The sequence below is a fragment of the Carcharodon carcharias genome, chromosome 13 (assembly GCF_017639515.1).
Source record: "Carcharodon carcharias isolate sCarCar2 chromosome 13, sCarCar2.pri, whole genome shotgun sequence".
Classification (NCBI taxonomy): Eukaryota; Metazoa; Chordata; class Chondrichthyes; order Lamniformes; family Lamnidae; genus Carcharodon; species Carcharodon carcharias.
Window position 1 is genome coordinate 3,815,249 of NC_054479.1, and position 18,768 is coordinate 3,834,016.

At 40.1% G+C, this 18,768-nt stretch overlaps 1 protein-coding gene across 1 annotated transcript in view; it reads left to right on the plus strand.

The window, feature by feature from the left end:
- adgrd1 (adhesion G protein-coupled receptor D1) overlaps nucleotides 1-18,768 on the plus strand; it is a 324,527-nt gene that overhangs the window by 13,333 nt on the left and 292,426 nt on the right. The window contains exon 3 of the mRNA XM_041202315.1: nucleotides 660-752. Coding sequence (XP_041058249.1) covers nucleotides 660-752 — 93 coding nt within the window. The remainder of the gene's footprint in view (nucleotides 1-659; nucleotides 753-18,768) is intronic.

Here is an 18,768-nt window from a genome sequence, read left to right on the forward strand (position 1 = left end):
GAAGTTAATGAATTTTCTGGCCGCACCCTTTCAGGCAGCACATTTCCAAATATCCCAAGTTGTTTTATCTTTGCTTCCATCCCAGCAGTAGGTGTGCATTTTGGCCTCTGATTCAGAAGGTCCAGAATTCAAATCCTATTCCAGACATCCCCAGAGAGTGCAGACTGGGGGCTTGGAGCTCCAGTTTGGAATTCTGGATTGACATCCAGTGGGATACTCTCATGTCTGGCGGATGTGGATCCCCTCCTCATCGTATGTGTTGTGGGAGCTCGTAAAACCTCTCCGCTCCACAGGACAAAACCCTCTCTTTCAGCCGGGGTAAAGGTGGTCATGGAGGGAGACTTCATGTCTCTACCAGTCAGATTGTTAATCAGCCTGTGAACCCTTCCACTGCTGTACGCTGTTCACTGTAAAGGAAGAGTGGCAAGATCCAGAAACAAGGAGGCCACCACCTTTCAGCCTTGTCAGGCTGTTAATGACCTTGTAGATCCTTCTGTTAATTCCCACTGCTCTCTGAGGGAAGTGTGTGCATGAATACTAACTCAGGGAGATTTGTTATTTGGTGTTTAGTCTGCAAATTAGTAATTGCCCCAACTTGTGTTGGGATTTTTGATTGGATTTTACTGTAACAAACACTGAACTAACTAGCTGTTTTGTAGGTTTCCAGGTGTTAGAATCAGCATCACATTATTGGCCCTTGGATCCCGTGGCAGGACTCAACGAACTGTGTGATGTGAACGGAAGTCAAACAGGTCATGTCAATAGCGGTGAAATAAGTATAAGCGTGCCGGTTAGTGATGATGTCCTGTTCTTACGTTGCATTTTATAATGCTCCATACGCTTGCTGCAAAGTTCAAAACTATAACTGCAGCACAGTGGGAGATTTAACCTTTACATCCATTTAGTTTCAGGCAAAGCACGGGAGTTTATTTCTAGAATTGAAATGCAGGGGAGTTATGTTAAACTTGTATTGAACTTTGCTGAGACTACGCTTGGAGCCTGGGAACAGTTCTGGTCTCCATTTTATACAAAGGAGATAGAGGCACTGGAGAAGGTGCAAAAATAAACATTTACAAGGATTATACAAGAACTGAAAGGTTTAATCTATCAACAAAGACTGAACAGGGTGGGTCTTTTTTCTTTAGAATAGAGGAGGTTGAGAGGTGATCTGATAAGGTCTTTCCGATTATGAAAGCGTTTGATAGGGTCGACATAATAAATCTGGGCGAGACCAGAATATGGGGGCTATAGATATAAGACAGTCACTAATAAATCCAACCGGGAATTCAGGAGAAACTTCTTTACCCAAAGAGGGGTGAGAATGTGGAACTCACTCCCACAGGGAGTAGTTGAGGTGAATAGTACAGATACATTTAAGGGGGAAGCTGGATAAACACATGAGGGAGAGAGGAATAGATGGATGTGTTGATAGGGTGAGAAGAGGGGTGGGAGGAGGCTCGTGTGGAGCATGAATACCAGCATGGAGCATTTGGGCTGAATGGTTACACTGCTATACATTCTATGTAATGTTTTCTACTTTCTTGCTCCCGATATTCCTGTTCTTGCTTAATCAATGTTACCACATTCTCCAAACGTTGTCATGCAGTGACCAAATGTCACAAAGCTTTGCACGTTTTAATGTATTTGCCATTTAATTTCACTCTCAGCGATCTGTTGTGGATGTGGTAAGCACCATGTCTTGATGTCCTGTCTCATTGTTCTTCATCTCACAGTGTCTTTGCTTCTCTTCCTTCAGTGCTCAGAATCCACAACTTCACTGAGCTTCCCTCCTATAACTCTACCTCTGTCTACACAATTGACTCTGCCTTCTCTAATCTCTCGACAATTGTAGGTGAGAATTTATGGCTTTGCTTTTGATGATATGAGGCCAAGGCAAAGTCAATCTTTAGTTTTGTGATGTGAAACCTATAAATATTTTGAGAGGTCCCAGGTTATCAATACATCACGAATAAGGAATAACCTGAGTCAGACAGGAGTTAAAGTTTTCATAACCTCACAGCATTTGAACATTGTATTTTTCTCCTTTTCAATTTCCTGTTGACTTTTGCTGAAGCCCTCACTTATACCGGGGTGCAGTCCCATAATATCCCGGGTATATTGGGGTGCAGTCCCATAGTATCCCGGGTATATTGGGGTACAGTCCCATAATATCCCGGGTATATTGGGGTACAGTCCCATAGTTATATCCCGGGTATATTGGGGCGCAGTCCCATAATTATATCCCAGGTATATTGGGGTGCAGTCCCACAATTATATCCCAGGTATATTGGGATACAGTCCCATAATTATATCCTGGGTATACTGGGGTACAGTCCCATAATTATATCCTAGGTATATTGGGGTACAGTCCCATAATTATACCCCAGGAATAGTGGGGTACAGTCCCATAATTATATGCCAGGTATATTGGGGTATAGTCGCATAATTATATCCCAGGTATACTGGGGTACAGTCCCATAATTATATCCCAGGTATACTGGGGTACAGTTCCATAACTATATCTCAAATATATTGGGGTACAGTCCCATAATTATATGCCAGGTATATTGGGGTATAGTCGCATAATTATGTCCCAGGTATACTGGGGTACAGTCCCATAATTATATCCCAGGTATACTGGGGTACAGTTCCATAACTATATCTCAGATATATTGGGGTACAGTCCCATAATTATATCCCATGTATATTGGGGTACAGTCCAATAATTATACCACAGGTATATTGGGGAGCAGTTCCATAATATCCCAGGTAAATTAGGTACAGCCCCATAATTATATCCCAGGTATATTGTGGTACAGTCCCATAATTATATCCCAGGTATATTGGGCTACAGTTCCATAATTATATCCCAGATATATTGGGGTACAGTCCCATAATTATATCCCAGCTACACTGGTGTACAGTCCCATAATTATATCCCAGGTATATTGAGGTGCAGTCCCATAATTATATCCCAGGTAAATTGGGCTACAGTCCCATAATTATATCCCAGGTATATTGGGGTATAGTCCCATAATTATACCACAGGTGTATTGGGGTACAGTCCCATAATTATATCCCAGGTATATTGGGGTACAGTCCCATAATTATATCCCAGGTATACTGGGGTACAGTCCCATAATTATATCCCAGGTATACTGGGTTACAGTTCCATAATTATATCCCAGATATATTGGGGTACAGTCCCATAATTATATCCCAGTTATATTGGGGTACAGTCCCATAATTATATCCCAGGTATATTAGGGTACAGTCCAATAATTATGCCCCAGATATACTGGGGTACAGGTTCTCAATTATATCCCAGGTATATTGGGGTACAGTCCCAGAATTATATGCCAAGTATATTGGTGTATAGTCCCAAAATTATACCCCAGGTATCTGGGGTGCAGTCCCATAATTATATCACAGGTATATCGGGGTAATTTTCCATAATATCCCAGGTATCCTGGGGTACAGTTCCATAATTATATCCCAGGTATATTGGGGTACAGTCCCATAATTATACCCCAGGTATATTGGGGTACAGTCCCATAATTATATCCCAGGTGTATTGGGGTACAGTACAATAATTATACCACAGGTATATTGGGGAGCAGTTCCATAATATCCCAGGTAAATTAGGTACAGCCCCATAATTATATCCCAGGTATATTGTGGTACAGTCCCATAATTATATCCCAGGTATATTGGGCTACAGTTCCATAATTATATCCCAGATATATTGGGGTACAGTCCCATAATTATATCCCAGCTACACTGGTGTACAGTCCCATAATTATATCCCAGGTATATTGAGGTGCAGTCCCATAATTATATCCCAGGTAAATTGGGCTACAGTCCCATAATTATATCCCAGTTATATTGGGGTATAGTCCCATAATTATACCACAGGTGTATTGGGGTACAGTCCCATAATTATATCCCAGGTATATTGGGGTACAGTCCCATAATTATATCCCAGGTATACTGGGGTACAGTCCCATAATTATATCCCAGGTATACTGGGGTACAGTTCCATAATTATATCCCAGATATATTGGGGTACAGTCCCATAATTATATCCCAGTTATATTGGGGTACAGTCCCATAATTATATCCCAGGTATATTAGGGTACAGTCCAATAATTATGCCCCAGATATACTGGGGTACAGGTTCTCAATTATATCCCAGGTATATTGGGGTACAGTCCCATAATTATATGCCAAGTATATTGGTGTACAGTCCCAAAATTATACCCCAGGTATCTGGGGTGCAGTCCCATAATTATATCACAGGTATATTGGGGTAATTTTCCATAATATCCCAGGTATCCTGGGGTACAGTTCCATAATTATATCCCAGGTATATTGGGGTACAGTCCCATAATTATACCCCAGGTATATTGGGGTACAGTCCCATAATTATATCCCAGGTATATTGGGGTACAGTCCCATAATTATATCCCATGAATATTGGGGTGCAGTCTCATAATATCCCAGGTATATTGGGATAAAGTCCCACAATATCCCAGGTATATTGGGGTGCAGTCCCATAATATCCAAAGTATATTGGGGTACAGTCCCATAATATCCCAGGTATATTGGGGTACAGTCCCATAATTATATCCCGGGTATATTGGGATACAGTCCCGTAATATCACAGGTATATTGGGATACAGTCCCATAATTATATCCCAGGTATATTGGGGTACAGTCCCATAATATCCCAGCTATACTGGGGTACAGTCCCATAATTATATCCCAGACATATTGGGGTACAGTCCCATAATTATATCCCGGGTATATTGGGGTACAGTCCCATAATTATATACCAGGTATATTGGGGTGCAGTCCCATAATTATATCCCAGACATATTGGGGTACAGTCCCATAATTAGATCCCAGGTATATTGGGGTACAGACCCATAATTATATCCCAGACATATCGGGGTACAGTCCCATAATTATATCCCAGGTAAATTGGGGTACAGTCGCATAATTATATGCCAGGTATATTGGGGTATAGTCGCATAATTATATCCCAGGTATACTGGGGTACAGCCCCATAATTATATCCCAGGTATACTGGGGTACAGTTCCATAACTATATCTCAAATATATTGGGGTACAGTCCCATAATTATATGCCAGGTATATTGGGGTATAGTCGCATAATTATATCCCAGGTATACTGGGGTACAGTCCCATAATTATATCCCAGGTATACTGGGGTACAGTTCCATAACTATATCTCAGATATATTGGGGTACAGTCCCATAATTATATCCCAGGTATATTGGGGTACAGTCCAATAATTATACCACAGGTATATTGGGGAGCAGTTCCATAATATCCCAGGCAAATTAGGTACAGCCCCATAATTATATCCAAGGTATATTGTGGTACAGTCCCATAATTATATCCCAGGTATATTGGGCTACAGTTCCATAATTATATCCCAGATATATTGGGGTACAGTCCCATAATTATATCCTAGTTATATTGGGGTACAGTCCCATAATTATATCCCAGGTATATTAGGGTACAGTCCAATAATTATGCCCCAGATATACTGGGGTACAGGTTCTCAATTATATCCCAGGTATATTGGGGTACAGTCCCATAATTATATGCCAAGTATATTGGTGTACAGTCCCAAAATTATACCCCAGGTATCTGGGGTGCAGTCCCATAATTATATCACAGGTATATCGGGGTAATTTTCCATAATATCCCAGGTATCCTGGGGTACAGTTCCATAATTATATCCCAGGTATATTGGGTTACAGTCCCATAATTATATCCCAGGTATATTGGGGTACAGTCCCATAATTATATCCCAGGTATATTGGGGTACAGTTCCATAATTATATCCCAGGTATACTGGGGTAAAGTCCCATAATTATATCCTAGGTATATTGGGGTAATTTTCCATAATATCCCAGGTATATTGGGGTACAGTCCCATAATTCTACCCCAGGTATATTGGGGTACAGTTCCATAACTATATCTCAGATATATTGGGGTACAGTCCCATAATGATATGCCAGGTATATTGGGGTATAGTCGCATAATTATATCCCAGGTATACTGGGGTACAGTCCCATAATTATATCCCAGGTATACTGGGGTACAGTTCCATAACTGTATCTCAGATATATTGGGGTACAGTCCCATAATTATATCCCAGGTATATTGTGGTACCGTCCCATAATTTTATCCCAGGTATATTGGGCTACAGTTCCATAATTATATCCCAGATATATTGGGGTACAGTCCCATAATTATATCCCAGCTACACTGGTGTACAGTCCCATAATTATATCCCAGCTATATTGGGGTGCAGTCCCATAATTATATCCCAGGTAAATTGGGCTACAGTCCCATAATTATATCCCAGGTATATTGGGGTATAGTCCCATAATTATACCACAGGTGTATTGGGGTAAAGTCCCATAATTATATCCCAGGTATATTGGGGTACAGTCCCATAATTATATCCTAGGTATATTGGGGTACAGTCCCATAATTATATCCCAGGTATACTGGGGTACAGGTCCATAATTATATCCCAGATATATTGGGGTACAGTCCCATAATTATATGCCAGGTATATTGGGGTATAGTCGCATAATTATATCCCAAGTATATTGGGGTACATTCCCATAATTATATCCCAGGTATACTGGGGTACAGTTCCATAACTGTATCTCAGATATATTGGGGTACAGTCCCATAATTATATCCCAGGTATATTGGGGTACAGTCCAATAATTATACCACAGGTATATTGGGCAGCAGTTCCATAATAACCCAGGTAAATTAGGTACAGCCCCATAATTATATCCCAGGTATATTGTGGTACAGTCCCATAATTATATCCCAGGTATATTGGGCTACAGTTCCATAATTATATCTCAGATATATTGGGGTACAGTCCCATAATTATATCCCAGCTACACTGGTGTACAGTCCCATAATTATATCCCAGGTATATTGGGGTACAGTCCCATAATTATATCCCAGGTATATTGGGGTACAGTCCAATAATTATACCACAGCTATATTGGGGAGCAGTTCCATAATATCCCAGGTAAATTAGGTACAGCCCCATAATTATATCGCAGGTATATTGTGTTACAGTCCCATAATTATATCCCAGGTATATTGGGCTACAGTTCCATAATTATATCCCAGCTACACTGGTGTACAGTCCCATAATTATATCCCAGCTACACTGGTGTACAGTCCCATAATTATATCCCAGGTATATTGGGCTACAGTTCCATAATTATATCCCAGCTACACTGGTGTACAGTCCCATAATTATATCCCAGCTACACTGGTGTACAGTCCCATAATTATATCCCAGGTATATTGGGGTGCACTCCCATAATTATATCCCAGGTAAATTGGGCTACAGTCCCATAATTATATCCCAGGTATATTGGGCTACAGTTCCATAATTATATCCCAGCTACACTGGTGTACAGTCCCATAATTATATCCCAGCTACACTGGTGTACAGTCCCATAATTATATCCCAGGTATATTGGGCTACAGTTCCATAATTATATCCCAGCTACACTGGTGTACAGTCCCATAATTATATCCCAGCTACACTGGTGTACAGTCCCATAATTATATCCCAGGTATATTGGGGTGCACTCCCATAATTATATCCCAGGTAAATTGGGCTACAGTCCCATAATTATATCCCATGTATATTGGGGTATAGTCCCATAATTATACCACAGGTGTATTGGGATAAAGTCCCATAATTATATCCCAGGTATATTGGGCTACAGTCCCATAATTATATCCCAGGTATCTTTGGGTACAGTCCCATAATTATATTCCAGTTATATTGGGGTACAGTCCCATAATTATATCCCAGGTATATTAGGGTACAGTCCAATAGTTATACCCCATATATACTGGGGTACAGGTTCTCAATTATATCCCAGGTATATTGGGGTACAATCCCATAATTATATGCCAAGTATATTGGTGTACAGTCCCAAAATTATATCCCAGGTATATTGGGGTACAGTCCCATAATTATACCACAGGTATATTGGGGAGCAGTTCCATAATGTCCCAGGTAAACTGGGTAGAGCCCCATAAGTATATCCCAGGTATATTGGGGTACAGTCCCATAATTATATCCCAGGTATATTGGGGTACAGTTCCATAATTATATCCCAGATATATTGGGGTACAGTCCCATAATTATATCCCAGCTACACTGGTGTACAGTCCCATAATTATATCCCAGGTATATTGGGGTGCAGTCCCATAATTATATCCCAGGTAAATTGGGCTACAGTCCCATAATTATATCCCAGGTATATTGGGGTATAGTCCCATAATTATATCCCAGTTATATTGGGGTAAAGTCCCATAATTATATCCCAGGTATATTTGAGTACAGTCCCATAATTATATCCCAGTTATATTGGGATACAGTCCCATAATTATATCCCAGGTATATTAGGGTACAGTCCAATAATTATACCCCAGATATACTGGCGTACAGGTTCTCAATTATATCCCAGGTATATTGGGGTACAGTCCCATAATTATATGCCAAGTATATTGGTTTACAGTCCCAAAATTATACCCCAGGTATATTGGGGTGCAGTCCCATAATTATATCCCAGGTATATTGGGGTACAGTGCCATAATTATATCCCAGGTATATTGGGGTACAGTCCCATAATTATATCCCAGGTATATTGGGGTACAGTTCCATAATTATATCCCAGGTATACTGGGGTACAGTCCCATAATTATATCCTAGGTATATTGGGGTAATTTTCCATAATATCCCAGGTATATTGAGGTACAGTTCCATAATTATATCCCAGGTATACCGGGGTGCAGTCCCATAATTATACCCCAGACATATTGGGGTACAGTCCCATAATTATATCCCAGGTATATTGGGGTACAGTTCCATAATTTATGTCCCAGGTATATTGGGGTACAGTCCCATAATTATGTCCCAGGTATACTGGGGTACAGTCCCATAATTATATCCTAGGTATATTGGGGTACAGTCCCATAATTATACCCCAGGTATATTGGGGTACAGTCCCATAATTATATCCCAGGTATATTGGGGTACAGTCCCATAATTATACCCCAGGTATATTGGGGTACAGTCCCATAATTATATCCCAGGTATATTGGGGTACAGTCCCATAATTATATCCCAGGTATATTGGGGTGCAGTCTCATAATATCCCAGGTATATTGGGATACAGTTCCATAATATCCCAGGTATATTGGGGTGCAGTCCCATAATATCCAAAGTATATTGGGGTACAGTCCCATAATATCCCAGGTATATTGGGGTACAGTCCCATAATTATATCCCGGGTATATTGGGATACAGTCCCGTAATATCACAGGTATATTGGGATACAGTCCCATAATTATATCCCAGGTATATTGGGGTACAGTCCCATAATATCCCACGAATTTGGGGTACAGTCCCATAATATCACAGATATATTGGGGTACAGTCCCATAATTATATCCCTGCTATATTGGGGTACAGTCCCATAATTACATCCCAGGTATATTGGGGTACAGTCCCATAATTATATCCCAGGTATATTGGGATGCAGTCTCATAATATCCCAGGTATATTGGGATACAGTCCCATAATATCCCAGGTATATTGGGGTGCAGTCCCATAATATCCAAAGTATATTGGGGTACAGTCCCATAATATCCCAGATATATTGGGGTACAGTCCCATAATTATATCCCGGGTATATTGGGATACAGTCCCGTAATATCACAGGTATATTGGGATACAGTCCCATAATTATATCCCAGGTATATTGGGGTACAGTCCCATAATATCCCAAGTATATTGGGGTACAGTCCCATAATATCACAGGTATATTGGGGTACAGTTCCATAATTATATCCCAGCTATACTGGGGTACAGTCCCATAATTATATCCCAGACATATTGGGGTACAGTCCCATAATTATATCCCGGGTATATTGGGGTACAGTCCCATAATTATACCCCAGACATATTGGGGTACAGTCCCATAATTCTATCCCAGGTATATTGGAGTACAGTCCCATAATTTATGTCCCAGTTATATTGGGGTACAGTCCCATAATTATGTCCCAGCTATATTGGGGTACAGTCCCATAATTATATCCCGGGTATATTGGGGTGCAGTCCCATAATTATATCCCAGGTATATTGGGGTGCAGTCCCATAATTATATCCCAGGTATATTGGGGTACAGTCCCATAATTATACCCCAGGTATATTGGGCTACAGTTCCATAACTATGTCTCAGATATATTGGGGTACAGTCCCTTAATTATATGCCAGGTATATTGGGGTATAGTCGCATAATTATATCCCAGGTATACTGGGGTACAGTCCCATAATTATATCCCAGGTATACTGGGGTACAGTTCCATAACTGTATCTCAGATATATTGGGGTACAGTCCCATAATTATATCCCAGGTATATTGGGGTACAGTCCAATAATTATATCACAGGTATATTGGGGAGCAGTTCCATAATATCCCAGGTAAATTAGGTCCAGCCCCATAATTATATCCCAGGTATATTGTGGTACCGTCCCATAATTATATCCCAGGTATATTGGGCTGCAGTTCCATAATTATATCCCAGATATATTGGGGTACAGTCCCATAATTATATCCCAGCTATATTGGGGTGCAGTCCCATAATTATATCCCAGGTAAATTGGGCTACAGTCCCATAATTATATCCCTGGTATATTGGGGTATAGTCCCATAATTATAGCACAGGTGTATTGGGGTAAAGTCCCATAATTATATCCCAGGTATATTGGGGAACAGTCCCATAATTATATCCTAGGTATACTGGGGTACAGTCCCACAATTATATCCCAGGTATATTGGGGTACAGTCCCATAATTATATCCCAGGTATACTGGGGTACAGTTCCATAACTATATCTCAGATATATTGGGGTACAGTCTCATAATTATATCCCAGGTATATTGGGGTACAGTCCAATAATTATACCACAGGTATATTGGGGAGCAGTTCCATAATATCCCAGGTAAATTAGGTACAGCCCCATAATTATATCCCAGGTATATTGTGTTACAGTCCCATAATTATATCCCAGGTATATTGGGCTACAGTTCCATAATTATATCCCAGCTACACTGGTGTACAGTCCCATAATTATATCCCAGCTACACTGGTGTACAGTCCCATAATTATATCCCAGGTATATTGGGGTGCACTCCCATAATTATATCCCAGGTAAATTCGGCTACAGTCCCATAATTATATCCCAGGTATATTGGGGCACAGTTCCATAATTATATCCCAGATATATTGGGGTACAGTCCCATAATTATATCCCAGCTACACTGGTGTACAGTCCCATAATTATATCCCAGGTATATTGGGGTGCAGTCCCATAATTATATCCCAGGTAAATTGGGCTACAGTCCCATAATTATATCCCAGGTATATTGGGGTATAGTCCCATAATTATATCCCAGTTATATTGGGGTAAAGTCCCATAATTATATCCCAGGTATATTTGGGTACAGTCCCATAATTATATCCCAGTTATATTGGGGTACAGTCCCATAATTATATCCCAGGTATATTAGGGAACAGTCCAATAATTATACTCCAGATATACTGGGGTACTGGTTCTCAATTATATCCCAGGTATATTGGGGTACAGTCCCAAAATTATATGCCAAGTATATTGGTGTACAGTCCCAAAATTATACCCCAGGTATATTGGGGTGCAGTCCCATAATTATATCCCAAGTATATTGGGGTACAGTGCCATAATTATATCCCAGGTATATTGGGGTACAGTCCCATAATTATATCCCAGGTATATTGGGGTACAGTCCCATAATTATATCCTAGGTATATTGGGGTAATTTTCCATAATATCCCAGGTATATTGGGGTACAGTTCCATAACTATATCTCTGATATATTGTGGTACAGTCCCATAATTATATCCCAGGTATATTGGGGAATTGTCCCATAATTATATCCCAGGTATACTGGGGTACAGTCCCATAATTATATCCCAGGTATACTGGGGTACAGTTCCATAACTGTATCTCAGATATATTGGGCTACAGTTCCATAATTATATCCCAGATATATTGGAGTACAGTCCCATAATTATATCCCAGCTACACTGGTGTACAGTCCATAATTATATCCCAGCTATATTGGGGTGCAGTCCCATAATTATATCCCAGGTAAATTGGGCTACAGTCCCATAATTATATCCCAGGTATATTGGGGTATAGTCCCATAATTATACCACAGGCGTATTGGGGTAAAGTCCCATAATTATATCCCAGGTATATTGGGGTACAGTCCCATAATTATATCCTAGGTATACTGGGGTACAGTCCCATAATTATATCCCAGGTATACTGGGGTACAGTTCCATAATTATATCCCAGATATATTGGGGTACAGTCCCATAATTATATCCCAGGTATACTGGGGTACAGTCCCATAATTATATCCCAGGTATATTGGGGTACAGTCCCATAATATCCCAGGTATATTGGGGTACAGTCCCATAATATCACAGATATATTGGGGTACAGTCCCATAATTATATCCCTGGTATATTGGGGTACAGTCCCATAATTATATCCCAGGTATATTGGGGTACAGTCCCATAATTATACCCCAGGTATATTGGGGTACAGTCCCATAATTATATCCCAGGTATATTGGGGTGCAGTCTCATAATATCCCAGGTATATTGGGATACAGTCCCATAATATCCCAGGTATATTGGGGTGCAGTCCCATAATATCCAAAGTATATTGGGGTACAGTCCTATAATATCCCAGGTATATTGGGGTACAGTCCCATAATTATATCCTGGGTATATTGGGATACAGTCCCGTAATATCACAGGTATATTGGGATACAGTCCCATAATTATATCCCAGGTATATTGGGGTACAGTCCCATAATATCCCAGGTATATTGGGGTAAAGTCCCATAATATCACAGGTATATTGGGGTACAGTTCCATAATTATATCCCAGCTATACTGGGGTACAGTCCCATAATTATATCCCAGACATATTGGGATACAGTCCCATAATTATATCCCGGGTATATTGGGGTACAGTCCCATAATTATATACCAGGTATATTGGGGTACAGTCCCATAATTATATCCCAGACATATTGGGGTACAGTCCCATAATTAGATCCCAGGTATATTGGGGTACAGACCCATAATTATATCCCAGACATATCGGGGTACAGTCCCATAATTATATCCCAGGTATATTGGGGTACAGTCCCATAATTATATGCCAGGTATATTGGGGTATAGTCGCATAATTATATCCCAGGTATACTGGGGTACAGTCCCATAATTATATCCCAGGTATACTGGGGTACAGTTCCATAACTATATCTCAAATATATTGGGGTACAGTCCCATAATTATATGCCCGGTATATTGGGGTATAGTCGCATAATTATATCCCAGGTCTACTGGGGTACAGTCCCATAATTATATCCCAGGTATATTGGGGTACAGTCCAATAATTATACCACAGGTATATTGGGGAGCAGTTCCATAATATCCCAGGTAAATTAGGTACAGCCCCATAATTATATCCCATGTATATTGTGGTACAGTCCCATAATTATATCCCAGGTATATTGGGCTACAGTTCCATAATTATATCCCAGATATATTGGGGTACAGTCCCATAATTATATCCCAGCTTCACTGGTGTACAGTCCCATAATTACATCCCAGGTATATTGAGGTGCAGTCCCATAATTATATCCCAGGTAAATTGGGCTACAGTCCCATTATTATATCCCAGGTATATTGGGGTATAGTCCCATAATTATACCACAGGTATATTGGAGTACAGTCCCATAATTATATCCCAGGTATACTGGGGTACAGTCCCATAATTATATCCCAGGTATACTGGGGTACAGTCCCATAATTATATCCCAGGTATACTGGGGTACAGTCCCATAATTATATCCCAGGTATACTGGGGTACAGTTCCATAATTATTTTCCAGATATATTGGGGTACAGTCCCATAATTATATCCCAGTTATATTGGGGTACAGTCCCATAATTATATCCCAGGCATATTAGGGTACAGTCCAATAATTATTCCCCCGATATACTGGGGTACAGGTTCTCAATTACATCCCAGGTATATTGGGGTACAGTCCCATAATTATATGCCAAGTATATTGGTGTACAGTCCCAAAATTATACCCCAGGTATCTGGGGTGCAGTCCCATAATTATATCACAGGTATATCGGGGTAATTTTCCATAATATCCCAGGTATCCTGGGGTACAGTTCCATAATTATATCCCAGGTATATTGGGTTACAGTCCCATAATTATATCCCAGGTATATTGGGGTACAGTCCCATAATTATATCCCAGGTATATTGGTGTACAGTTCCATAATTATATCCCAGGTATACTGGGGTACAGTCCCATAATTATATCCTAGGTATATTGGGGTAATTTTCCATAATATCCCAGGTATATTGGGGTACAGTTCCATAATTATATCCCAGGTATACCGGGGTGCAGTCCCATAATTTTACCCCAGAAATATTGGGGTACAGTCCCATAATTCTATCCCAGGTATATTGGAGTACAGTCCCATAATTTATGTCCCAGTTATATTGGGGTACAGTCCCATAATTATGTCCCAGCTATATTGGGGTACAGTCCCATAATTATATCCCGGGTATATTGGGGTTCAGTCCCATAATTATATCCCAGGTATATTGGGGTGCAGTCCCATAATTATATCCCAGGTATATTGGGGTACAGTCCCATAATTATACCCCAGGTATATTGGGCTACAGTTCCATAACTATGTCTCAGATATATTGGGGTACAGTCCCTTAATTATGTGCCAGGTATATTGGGGTATAGTCGCATAATTATATCCCAGGTATACTGGGGTACAGTCCCATAATTATATCCCAGGTATACTGGGGTACAGTTCCATAACTGTATCTCAGATATATTGGGGTACAGTCCCATAATTATATCCCAGGTATATTGGGGTACAGTCCAATAATTATATCACAGGTATATTGGGGAGCAGTTCCATAATATCCCAGGTAAATTAGGTACAGCCCCATAATTATATCCCAGGTATATTGTGGTACCGTCCCATAATTATATCCCAGGTATATTGGGCTGCAGTTCCATAATTATATCCCAGATATATTGGGGTACAGTCCCATAATTATATCCCAGCAATATTGGGGTGCAGTCCCATAATTATATCCCAGGTAAATTGGGCTACAGTCCCATAATTATATCCCTGGTATATTGGGGTATAGTCCCATAATTATAGCACAGGTGTATTGGGGTAAAGTCCCATAATTATATCCCAGGTATATTGGGGTACAGTCCCATAATTATATTCTAGGTATACTGGGGTACAGTCCCACAATTATATCCCAGGTATATTGGGGTACAGTCCCATAATTATATCCCAGGTATACTGGGGTACAGTTCCATAACTATATCTCAGATATATTGGGGTACAGTCTCATAATTATATCCCAGGTATATTGGGGTACAGTCCAATAATTATACCACAGGTATATTGGGGAGCAGTTCCACAATATCCCAGGTAAATTAGGTACAGCCCCATAATTATATCCCAGGTATATTGTGTTACAGTCCCATAATTATATCCCAGGTATATTGGGCTACAGTTCCATAATTATATCCCAGCTACACTGGTGTACAGTCCCATAATTATATCCCAGCTACACTGGTGTACAGTCCCATAATTATATCCCAGGTATATTGGGGTGCACTCCCATAATTATATCCCAGGTAAATTCGGCTACAGTCCCATAATTATATCCCAGGTATATTGGGGTACAGTTCCATAATTATATCCCAGATATATTGGGGTACAGTCCCATAATTATATCCCAGCTACACTGGTGTACAGTCCCATAATTATATCCCAGGTATATTGGGGTGCAGTCCCATAATTATATCCCAGGTAAATTGGGCTACAGTCCCATAATTATATCCCAGGTATATTGGGGTATAGTCCCATAATTATATCCCAGTTATATTGGGGTAAAGTCCCATAATTATATCCCAGGTATATTTGGGTACAGTCCCATAATTATATCCCAGTTATATTGGGGTACAGTCCCATAATTATATCCCAGGTATATTAGGGTACAGTCCAATAATTATACTCCAGATATACTGGGGTACAGGTTCTCAATTATATCCCAGGTATATTGGGGTACAGTCCCATAATTATATGCCAAGTATATTGGTGTACAGTCCCAAAATTATACCCCAGGTATATTGGGGTGCAGTCCCATAATTATATCCCAAGTATATTGGGGTACAGTGCCATAATTATATCCCAGGTATATTGGGGTACAGTCCCATAATTATATCCCAGGTATATTGGGGTACAGTCCCATAGTTATATCCCAGGTATATTGGGGTACAGTTCCATAATTATATCCCAGGTATACTGGGGTACAGTCCCATAATTATATCCTAGGTATATTGGGGTAATTTTCCATAATATCCCAGGTATATTGGGGTACAGTTCCATAACTATATCTCTGATATATTGGGGTACAGTCCCATAATTATATCCCAGGTATATTGGGGAATTGTCCCATAATTATATCCCAGGTATACTGGGGTACAGTCCCATAATTATATCCCAGGTATACTGGGGTACAGTTCCATAACTGTATCTCAGATATATTGGGGTACAGTCCCATAATTATATCCCAGGTATATTGGGGTACAGTCCAATAATTATACCACAGATATATTGGGGAGCAGTTCCATAATATCCCAGGTAAATTAGGTACAGCCCCATAATTATATCCCAGGTATATTGTGGTACCGTCCCATAATTATATCCCAGCTATATTGGGCTACAGTTCCATAATTATATCCCAGATATATTGGGGTACAGTCCCATAATTATATCCCAGCTACACTGGTGTACAGTCCATAATTATATCCCAGCTATATTGGGGTGCAGTCCCATAATTATATCCCAGGTAAATTGGGCTACAGTCCCATAATTATATCCCAGGTATATTGGGGTATAGTCCCATAATTATACCACAGGTGTATTGGGGTAAAGTCCCATAATTATATCCCAGGTATATTGGGGTACAGTCCCATAATTATATCCTAGGTATACAGGGGTACAGTCCCATAATTATATCCCAGGTATACTGGGGTACAGTTCCATAATTATATCCCAGATATATTGGGGTACAGTCCCATAATTATATGCCAGGTATATTGGGGTATAGTCGCATAATTATATCCCAAGTATATTAGGGTACAGTCCCATAATTATATCCCAGGTATACTGGGGTACAGTTCCATAACTGTATCTCAGATATATTGGGGTACAGTCCCATAATTATATCCCAGCTATATTGGGGTACAGTCCAATAATTATACCACAGGTATATTGGGCAGCAGTTCCATAATAACCCAGGTAAATTAGGTACAGCCCCATAATTATATCCCAGGTATATTGTGGTACAGTCCCATAATTATATCCCAGGTATATTGGGCTACAGTTCCATAATTATATCCCAGATATATTGGGGTACAGTCCCATAATTATATCCCAGCTACACTGGTGTACAGTCCCATAATTATATCCCAGGTATATTGGGGTGCAGTCCCATAATATCCAAAGTATATAGGGGTACAGTCCTATAATATCCCAGGTATATTGGGGTACAGTCCCATAATTATATCCTGGGTATATTGGGATACAGTCCAGTAATATCACAGGTATATTGGGATACAGTCCCATAATTATATCCCAGGTATATTGGGGTACAGTCCCATAATATCCCAGGTATATTGGGGTAAAGTCCCATAATATCACAGGTATATTGGGGTACAGTTCCATAATTATTTCCCAGCTATACTGGGGTACAGTCCCATAATTATATCCCAGACATATTGGGATACAGTCCCATAATTATATCCCGGGTATATTGGGGTACAGTCCCATAATTATATACCAGGTATATTGGGGTACAGTCCCATAATTATATCCCAGACATATTGGGGTACAGTCCCATAATTAGATCCCAGGTATATTGGGGTACTGACCCATAATTATATCCCAGACATATCGGGGTACAGTCCCATAATTATATCCCAGGTATATTGGGGTACAGTCCCATAATTATATGCCAGGTATATTGGGGTATAGTCGCATAATTATATCCCAGGTATACTGGGGTACAGTCCCATAATTATATCCCAGGTATACTGGGGTACAGTTCCATAACTATATCTCAAATATATTGGGGTACAGTCCCATAATTATATGCCAGGTATATTGGGGTATAGTCGCATAATTATATCCCAGGTCTACTGGGGTACAGTCCCATAATTATATCCCAGGTATATTGGGGTACAGTCCAATAATTATATCCCAGGTATATTGGGGTACAGTTCCATAATTATATCCCAGGTATATTGGGGTAATTTTCCATAATATCCCAGGTATATTGGGGTACAGTCCCATAATTATATCCCAGGTATATTGGGGTACAGTCCCATAATTATACCCCAGGTATATTGGGGTACAGTTCCATAATTATATCCCAGGTATACTGGGGTACAGTCCCATAATTATATCCTAGGTATATTGGGGTAA